Source organism: Brachyistius frenatus, unplaced genomic scaffold (assembly GCF_029030835.1).
Source record: "Brachyistius frenatus isolate BFR_SWC_R1_liver_20210118 unplaced genomic scaffold, ASM2903083v1 Contig_34, whole genome shotgun sequence".
In the NCBI taxonomy this organism is placed as follows: domain Eukaryota; kingdom Metazoa; phylum Chordata; class Actinopteri; family Embiotocidae; genus Brachyistius; species Brachyistius frenatus.
In genome coordinates this window covers 2,093,446-2,103,336 of record NW_027210633.1, presented here as the reverse complement: position 1 = coordinate 2,103,336, position 9,891 = coordinate 2,093,446, and the positions used below count along the sequence as shown (strand labels likewise).

The window sequence follows — 9,891 nt, the reverse complement described above, 5'->3', positions numbered from 1 at the left end:
GCAACAAAACTCTCTGATTGGCTGAATGAACGAACGAACTCCACATCCGGTCGACCGGTCCAAAGCACAACACTAACACACTGCTATTGCACGAAATGACATTACAACGTCTGGTTATAGAACATATTGGTATTAAACGATATTATATGATTTAAATGGTTGTGTGTGTGGGGGTGTGGGGGGTGAGGGGGATGAGCATTAATACAACCGTACGAGCCAGGAGTCACGAACCCACCGTCCAAGATGTTTACATTTTTCACCACCAGGTGTCACCACTTCACTGGAAAAACTTCAGGTTTCAGACGTGTCGCGTAATGAATCCACTGATATTAAAACTGCCTGCCAGTGTTCAGAGCCCGATGTTGATTTAGTTCTGTCACACAAAACATCCCCATAACACCTCCATTATTTACCATCTCTACATATAACCGCGTATGTCTTCATGTGCGGGTCTCTCCATGCAAACAGCAACAAAAAATAAAACTCCCAAAAAAACCACAATATTTAACACAAACGTTTGTGAGGATGGCGATGATGAACATTCATCAAAAATATAGATTGAGATGGTCGATACTTTCTAGATCTGTTAGTCTGACTTATACAATAAAATCCACGGAGAAAGTATACAAAGTGGGAAAAGCTGTTGCTTTAAAAAAATATATTTATTTGCAAGTAGCATCTGGAACATCAATTCCACTACATCCACCACAATGTTCTGGCCAATTAGTGAACACAAAGTCACGAAGCATGACTGGAGGATGTCTCTCATTTCCACTGTCCTTTTCATTTTTTTTTGCAAATTTAGAAAAATAGAGGCTTCATTGCTGTTTCCATTGTGAAAGGGATGTTCTTTTTTTTTTTTTTCCTAGCTGTGATATTGTCATTACTTTTACCCCGGACTTAATGGCAAAAGAGTATGTGTTGCCTCATCATCTGTGAGAGAAGTATGATGCTTTGTCAGGGTCCCTCGGTGTCCGATTGGACTTCAGTGTGACATCCTGTTAGTGCCAGATTAGGTGCTGCGTGGTTTTTTTTTTTTTTTTTTGGCACATTATTCGTACACTATCATATTTTTCTCATGAAGTGAATCCGGGAAAAAGTTATGACGCCTCATCGACTCCCCTCCTTAAATCTGTGGGAGCAGACAAAGCAGGTTACCATCTTCACCTCGGTGCATCTGTTTCTATTTATTGTTGAGACCACGTGAAATTTGGCTTGTAACTGTGCCGCGCTGCATAATTGGAAGACGGATCTTTTTTTTTTTTCTTTTTAAACTGCAGAGAGGATTTGAGAGGAACCGCAATTTACAGAGAACAGACGGGTCGAAGATTGTTGTGAAACGATCCGTGTACGACCATCACCTTCTTCACACGGCCGCACACTTTTACTTTCATCTCGTTTCCCTCCTCTCCGGCATCAGTCACTGTACAGCTGAACTGTGTTTTTTCATGAATCCCAGAGAGATTAGCTCGGACATAATAGGAGAGTGATTTGCGGAGGGGAGTGTGTGGAGCAATAACCGTCATGTGTTGGCTCCGGGAGGCACGAACATGACCTGCCTCCGGGGTGCATTCAAAAACAGCTTTCACTTCGTTACAGACTGTCGTTCTGTCCGATCGTTTTAAGTTTGTCTTCCATTTCTACTGACCTAACCGGCCCCTCCTCTCCTCTCCTCCCTTACACATCCCTCCACAACAGTCATCCACTCCCCCGCTGCTCTTCCCTTTTTGACTCCACGAAAAGGAATGTGGGTCCAGCTTGGAGGGTTCGTCGGGAGTTATTGCAGAAACCTACACTCTGGGTTTGGATTACAGCTGAGTGTAAAGGTCACTGCTGCTCCCACACATAATGGCGGTGGCTGCACAGTTGTGCTCAGTCGCTCTCCCCCCCCCCCTCCTCCTCCTCCTCCTCCTCCTCCTCCTCCTCCACCCTCCACCCCGCCCCCCAGCAGACTCTTGCACACCAGTGCATTCCTGCTCCTGCTGATTCTTATCATGACTTTTGGGGTTAACGGCAAAACACAAGGCGGCGGGAGCAGGGGACGCTCACTTCTCCTGCTCCTTGATGAAAGCTGTCTCAGATCTTTTACCTGCTGCACCAAAACAATTTCAAGCAAAGCAGGAGAGCCCAAACGAGAATGTAACATCAGACCTTACTAAAACAGTGGGCCGCATGCAGCTGGAAACACACTCTCTTTGTGCTTTGTGCTTTTACCTCTGTCCTTTGTCTGTCCTGTTCGCTCCAGGCTTTCATCGAAGGTGTGTCCTCTCTGTGAAAGTGGCAGATTTTATGGCATCATTGCGACAGCATCCCCTCCACAGGCCTCAGTAATGTAGGCCAGAGGGTTGGCTCATCATCAAATCTTAACAGAGACAGAATACTCCCCCATCTTGAGTGTTATTCTTGCTATGGTGGATTGCGAAGGGTAAACAGACGCTCTCTGAGTTGTGGAGCTAAAGGAGCTCCTGGTGCTCAGGAAACATGAGGAGAGAGATCATTAGTTTTATGACACTTTAGAAATCGTTTTACAACTTCTTTTGGATCCTGTGCGTATTTTGTTTGAACTAGATGGCCTGACTTGACGATTTTATGAAGAAAAACATTGTGTGCAGTAAATGAAAGGCCTCACCTCCGGCCGGCTGAGGAATGTAAAGATTTATGGCCCTTTCTTTTTGAGTGCTAGTGCCTCAGGCTCTGCCTCCACCTGTGCGTGCACCCCGCATAATGATCAAGCCAGACACAGGATGGACATTAACGGCCATTCAAACCAAATTTCAAGCTTCTCTTACCTGATGGTTTAAGCATGTGAAGAACTAGTGGCATCTGCTGTTTAAAAACACTCTTTTAACTGAACCTCTGATGCCAGACTCCTGTGCCCTAATTGCCTCGATGCCACTTCTCTGATGGTTATTTTCAAGGAAACATCTGGCTTTAATTAGAGCTCCTTTTGCCCTCCCTCCCCCCACGCCCCCTCCGGCTCGGTCTCACCACTGTTGTCCTTACAGCATCTTTGTCTCTCTCCTTATCCTTTCACGACCCCCCCTCCATCCGTCTTTGATTCCTCCCCACTCATTCATTCTCTCCGCCCATCCCGAGCGAATGGCCTCTTCCTCCTCCTCCTCCTCCTCCTCCTCCTCCTCCTCCTCATTCCTCCTCCTCCTCCTCCTCCTCCTCCTCCTCCTCCTCCCCTCCTCTGTCTTTCACCTCTTGCCTCCTGTTGCCATCTCCCTTTTTCTCCCTTTAGCCTGCTCTGCTTTGTGAGCATATCATCATGATGATGCATGTGGGCTGCGTCTGGGGTCTCTCCGTGTTCCTGTCTCTGAGTTTAGGATGGACGAAAGCTCAGCAGACAAATCACAGCAGGTAAGTTCGCAGTTTGTGTCACGTGTAGAAAGTGTCTTCTTTAAATGAATTGTAGTCCTCCTTTATTTGACTTTGTAGACACTTGAGGTGAGGATACTTTTCTTAGTTTTAATAGAGATCAACTAATTGAGTTCACAACAGCCTGCAGCTTGAGGATACAAAATACTCTTTACAGTCTAGTTCTGGCTGGCTGTCCTGTTGCTGGAAGTACATTCTTTCCAGTTCGCCGTTTGATTGGGCACAAAGTCATCCTGTTGGTTTCTGGCTCATGATACGAGGCACGCTGACTCTGCGGTGGCTGAGCTGCCACAGATGTTAATGCTTTCGGTTGCGTCGAATCACAGAAACTTGGCTCTGTCTTTGGATATTTTGGCTCAAGTCAGCAGCCGTCTGACTTTGCTGGGGTTCTGCTTTCTGAGCGCTCACTTTGAGAGAAAATATTTTTCCATTGCGTCAAAGTTTGGTCTTCCACTTTGTTGTTTACTACTTCCGACAGTTTGTGTACTCTCCAAATGTTGGATGGCAGAAAATTTTTTCCCACTTTTTTTTTTTTAAATCTCATAAATCTCATAAAAAAACAACACAATTTTTGCAGGTGAGCCAAAAACTCTGCAAAACTCTGCACACCACAAACAGACGGTAAAAGCCCCCCACCCCTCCAAAAAAAAAGCTTTATAATATCAAGCACATTCTTCTCTGCTCACATGTTTACAAATGGATTTTATGTGTCCCTGCTGGCAGCAGGCCTGAAATAGGAAATTTTCCTTTCTGTGAAATGAGCCCTGACATTCAGTGAGCTCAGTGAGGGCTTAGAAAGCAACAAAATGTATTAGGTGAAGTGACAGCATAACTAGGAGGTTGAAATAGTCAGTCAGCTGTAAAATGTGCTCGTCGGTTAGCTCAGTAAAAAAAAATTCAAGAGCCGTGACACCATTTTGTTCATTCTTCTTTGTTTTTGTTTTTTTTGTGGCTCTAAAGCAGAAGTTCATGGCTAGTTTCAAACCCTGCTACATTAGTTTGAACATAATTTTGTATCATTTTATTTATTTTTTTTGTCATCAAATTGTAGTTAAATGTGACCTCATTGTAGTGTGGTAAATTTTCTTTTCTTTTTATAATGTACAATGGCAATATTTATAACAGAAAATGTGTAAATATATGAATGAAGCAACTCGAGAGAACTCAGTTTGACTTCTATAAAATGTTATTTAATCATTTCTTTTCATAGTAAGAGTTTTGCTTCTAAAAGGTTTGTGTTCATAGTCTCAGTTTTGATGACAGTCGTGTTAACAGTCACTTTTAAATCAATCATGTACCATCTGCCTCTCTTAATCTCGCAAGCTCAACAACCGCTACCAAATTTAACCATCTAGCTTCTGTCAGTCATCATGAATCAACCAATTATATGCTATGAATAAACACAATACTCAGAAACTAAACCTCTAGTTTTTAAAATCTTCATTGGTACTGTTACCTAGCTGGCTAACAAGGTGACCCGCTCAGAGGAACATCTTCAGAATCAAAAAGACGTAACTAACATTAGCTGAAATAAACAAAGCTAAAAACCCTACCAGGCTAGTTAGCCAGAAATTAACTCCTGTGAACCTCAGTTGTTATGAAAATAAGAGTGATGTGTTGCATTTGATATTATTTCACCAATTATTCATATTTGTAAAAGTATTGTTTAATTTTTTTCCCCCATCAACTGTTATTTAATTTTGTATTTAATATTGAACCCTTTTGGGCTCCATGCATAGCCTCCAGTATCAGCATTAAATAAAGTGAGACCCCAAATCTACTCTTAGGCGATGTCATGACATGATTGAGATGGATGAGTATGAGGAAACAAGGGTTTGTCATAATAAATCAACTGTATGTTCCTGCTGCAGAGCTTAAACTGTCGCCTCTGACTTAGTTATGGTTTGATTACTGTTTCCTTTTTTTCCTGCTTTGGTCTTTAGCAATTTAACTGCTCATATTAATTAGGGAAATAAAGCGCCAGGATAAATCGACTCCCTTTGCAAGCAAATAACTTGTGGTTTAATCACCAGATAATGAAATTCCCCGTTTATTATCAGTGCTCTCAATTCTCCCAGTAAATTTCCCAGTGAGATCTCTGTTAAGACGCAGCCGGCAGGAAGGTTGTCGTATCTGTGGGAGTTCAGAAAGTCTCAGTGGAGTTGTATTGATCGGATTCTATGACCTATACTGCCTCAGTCCTGTCTGAAATGCTCACTCCTCTTCCTCCACTGTCTTCATCACAGGCCTGTGTTCTACTGCGGAGGAGACCTGGTCTCAGACTCAGGCTTTGTTGGCAGTGAAGGCTTCCCAAGCTTCTACAAACCCAACAGCAAATGCACCTGGCACATCACTGTGAGTCACTGCAGCTTGTCTGAAATCCCGACTCCCTCATCACTCAGTCCTCCAGTGTTTCTGACTCACGGATGATCTCTCTGGTTTACAGGTCCCAGAGGGAAACGTGGTCACGCTCTCCTTCCGCATTTTTGACCTGGAGGCTGACTCACAATGTCGCTATGACTATCTGGATGTTTACAATGGCCAATCCAACTTGGTGCAAAAACTGGGTCGTTTTTGTGGAACTTTCCGGCCTGGTACTCTAATTTCTACCACAAACACCATGATGCTGGAGCTGGTGACCGATGAGGCGGCGCAGAGTCGAGGCTTTGTGGCCTATTTCAGCGGAACCAAACCCTATGTAGATGGTATGTGGCCACATTTTAGACTGATGATGAACTTGTTTTGTTTTTTTCCATTAGTGTGTCATGTCCACCGAGCGTTTGCACTTTTGAACTAACAGCTTTATTAATGTAAATAGTATGATTCTACATTATGTGAATTACTTTCCCAAAATGCTGATTTATTGCTTAAATGAGTTATAATTACTAAAGCTTTTCAAAGAAGCTTTTAATGCAACTTTTGGGTCGCCAGGTTCTTAAAAAGTTGTTTTTTTTTCCTTCTGGGAAAAGACTGCAGAGGCTGAGTCTGGACCCAAATTTGAATTTATTAACAAATTATTAGAATAAATTAATACCTCAACAATATTCATTACTCCATTGTTATCTGATAGTAATGATAAATACCAGCCAATGGGATTTTTCACAATGTGGCAACCCCCAAATATTTTCTTATTAATGGCCTATAATAATGTTAATGAAGCATTGAAGTGTTTACAGTGCAGAAAAAAAAAAGGATTTTTCTACTTCTCCGAGCTCACACAGTTAGCTGTAGTAGTGAGGAGACTAGTGGAACTAACTAGAGGCCGAACATGGAGACCGCCCTCTTTTTACACTATTAGTCTCCCTTAGCAAATTATTAATGAAAGCTAAATAAACTTTCTGACAGATGATTATTTGTGACCAAAACATCTTGGAGCCTCTTGGGGCTGCATCTGGTTTACACAACTTGCAAGTACCTGTTTTACAAAAGTTGACTGAAGCTACCCAACAGCTTAGTTTAGATTAACTTGCTGGTCGTTAACCATTTGAGACTTCTGCTGAAGTTTTATCTGAAAGGCATTCCGCTTCAAGAGGAAAACACAACTTGCTAGCACTGTGAATGTAATGAAATCTTGTGGAGTTTCCTTTTATCATTGAACACAATAACGCTTTCTCTATGAGGCCAGGAAATATAGCTTTTTGTCACCTTTTCTTTTGCTTGGAAGGACAGAGATCTAAACACCCATGAAGAAAATATCACAGATTTGATTATACTCAAAAGTGATACAAAAAGTTCATACTAATACTCCTAATTAATAACAGATTTAAGTTATTTATACGTAGGGGCAGTGGGGAGTGATTAGGACTGTCGTCTCACAGCAATAAGGTTCCTCCCACAGTCCAAAGTAATGCATGTTTGTTGATTTTAGATTGGCTGTTAGCGTCAGTATGAGTGTGAGAAGTTATCCGTCTTTCTGTATCAGCTGTGATGAGCTCCAGACCCCGTGGTCCTGTTTAGGATAAAGCAGTTATATACATAATAAGTGGACTGATGAATGGATTGCAGCTTGGTGTCCTAGAAATGTAGGTGCCACCCATGAACTCTGATCCCATTTGTTCCACCTCCCTCTCCTCACATGTCCTGTTGTCTTTCTACAGTCTACTGTGATAGAAGGAAAGGAAAGTTATTAGTACAGTCATGAAAACTGATGTAATGCGCGGAGAATCACACAGGTTCGGACATTTCATACTACAATCCAGGAGCTTTCACAATGACTTTTGCCAATGAAAACTTTGGATTCTGCCAACTGGACAGATTCATTGTGCAACTAGGAGCTTTAACTTCCAAGAAAGTGTGATTCATTTGACACATGTTAAAAAAAATGCATCCGATTCCAAGTCAAAAGTTTATCAGGAAAAATAAACAGTGAACTCTGGGTGAAAGGTCAGTTCTTTGCGTGAATCTGTGATTATGTTGTCTTCATTCATTATCCTCATGCAGTGACTTGTTTCAGACCAACAGTTCTGTGGAGGGAAGATGACAAAGGCCCAGGGAGAGATCAAGACGCCCAACTGGCCTGACAAGAAATACCCACCGGGAACAACCTGCTCCTGGCTTATCACCGTGGAACCCGAGATGGTTGGTGGCACACTCACTCCCTGCATGCAAACATTTAATTCTACTTTAAGTGATCTTGTAAAGTCATATTTCTGTTTCTATTTGGGCAACAGGTAATCCAAGTGAAGTTTGATAAGTTTGTCTTGGAGGCGGACACCTACTGCCGGTTTGACTACGTGGCATTCTTCAATGGTGGAGAGAAAGATGACTCACGTATTATTGGACGACACTGTGGCGATCAGGCCCCGCTGTACGTGGCAGATATTTCTAAAGCCTTTAAAATACCTCTAAAACAAGTGTTCTCAGTTTTACACCTCATCATTTTTATTTGTCTTGTCTAGGCCGTTCGTTACCAGCGGCAACGTGCTGCTGGTCCAGTTTGTGTCTGACCTCAGCGTGACATCTGACGGCTTCCTCGCCCACTACACCAGCATTCGACGCGGTTCTCACGTGCAACCAGGAGCCGGCACGAGGTACACCAACGCACAGCCGCCCGTCCCCACCACCAAATACGCACCTCCTCCTCCCCCTAAGCCCACCGAGAGAATCAGACCGGTCAAGCCCACGAGAGGCCGAGGACAGGGCACTACAGACAAGGACAGGAGGGTGACCGTGTCGAGACCAAATGGAAAGAGGCCTGGTGGGTGAAAGTGTGTACACGTGTGTCAGAAGGTGTCTTTACAGGATCTAATGCACTTTCTCTATGTTTTTTAGTCCCTCAAAATCCGCTTTGTGCCAAAGCCTGTAAAAGAGATGGAACCATCAAGACCAGTTTCTGTGCCAGCGAATTTGGTAAGCGTGTACACACACACACACACACACACACACACACACACACACACACACACACATAAAACAACCAATCAGATGTTGTGTTCTGACTAAGCTCTCCTTTTTTCCCAGTGATAACCGGGAAGGTGACCTCTCTTTCCCCGGGGCCCCGAGGTACTCTTCACGTTGGCGTCTCCCTCATTAAGGCCTACAAGGCTGGTCGGCTAACCATCACACAGGTTGGAGAGACCATGTCGGTGAAGCTGGTGTCACAGTGCAAGAAGTGCCCGTTGCTCCGCAGAGGTATGAACGTCTTGAACTCACACTCACCACAGATAATAAACCTCAAAAAACATAACCCAGATTTAGCCTTCTGGTCATATTTCTCCCTCTCTGACAGGAGTCAACTTCATCATCATGGGTCAAGTGGATGGAGATGGACGTGGTACCCTGGAACCTGGTGCATTCACAGCTCCATACAAAGCGCAACACCACAGATTATTAATGAATATCAACAACCAGCCATGTTAACCTCACATGTCTGTCAAACACACAAATCCAGACACTTAAATGTGAAATTCAGATCTATTAAAGCACAGTATTACAGGAAAAAAAAAATAACTTCAGTTTTATACCAATACCATGAAAACAAATCATTGTTTTATTCAAACACCTGCAAAACCTTGTTAATTTATATTTGAATAAAGGTTTCATATCTCTTTGAAGATGTCTGACCTCATACTTATTACTACAACTGAGACTTAAATGTTAGAATGATGTTTATGACTCCACCTAGTGGATTTAAAGGGTAACAGCTGATCGTTACCTTTTCCAAGGTTTCTGATAGATTTTTGACAATTACTCATTTAAACTGCATCAGGTTTTCTTATGGTGGTCCAAACTGACAGAAAATACACACCTGGATTGTACAAAGGGGCCTAATTACAATTATTACTACAGCAGAGACTTCTCATTATTGATACTATTCCAATTGTACATTATGATAATAAAATACATTTATATTTAGTTTTTATTTTAGTTTACCCTGACATAAGAAGGCTGTCATGTGTATAAACATGTTGTTCAAGTCATTTTCACAAAAATGAACCTAAGACTCAGAAATCAACATAGTGGGTCAGTGCAGTCCAAAGGTCAAAGTTCACCAATAGCCAACATCAGAGG

General features: G+C 42.6%; 1 protein-coding gene across 1 annotated transcript; it reads left to right on the top strand.

The window, feature by feature from the left end:
- Window positions 1–3,201: 3,201 nt before the first annotated feature.
- On the top strand, window positions 3,202–9,434 carry pcolcea (procollagen C-endopeptidase enhancer a). The gene is made up of 9 exons (XM_069700639.1): window positions 3,202–3,363; window positions 5,628–5,736; window positions 5,828–6,086; window positions 7,835–7,959; window positions 8,052–8,188; window positions 8,280–8,578; window positions 8,653–8,730; window positions 8,842–9,012; window positions 9,110–9,434. The coding sequence occupies exons 1-9, from the start codon at window positions 3,272–3,274 to the stop codon at window positions 9,238–9,240; spliced, it is 1,401 nt and encodes a 466-aa protein (XP_069556740.1). The 5' UTR covers window positions 3,202–3,271; the 3' UTR covers window positions 9,241–9,434.
- Window positions 9,435–9,891: the final 457 nt, after the last annotated feature.

Bases quoted from the DNA above. Each gene is read 5' to 3' on its own strand.
- pcolcea (XM_069700639.1), top strand. From the start codon at position 3,272: ATGATGATGCATGTGGGCTGCGTCTGGGGTCTCTCCGTGTTCCTGTCT. The intron at 3,364-5,627 runs GTAAGTTCGCAG...TCTTCATCACAG, and splicing joins CAGCAGACAAATCACAGCAG to GCCTGTGTTCTACTGCGGAG. The intron at 8,189-8,279 runs GTACGTGGCAGA...TGTCTTGTCTAG, and splicing joins TGTGGCGATCAGGCCCCGCT to GCCGTTCGTTACCAGCGGCA.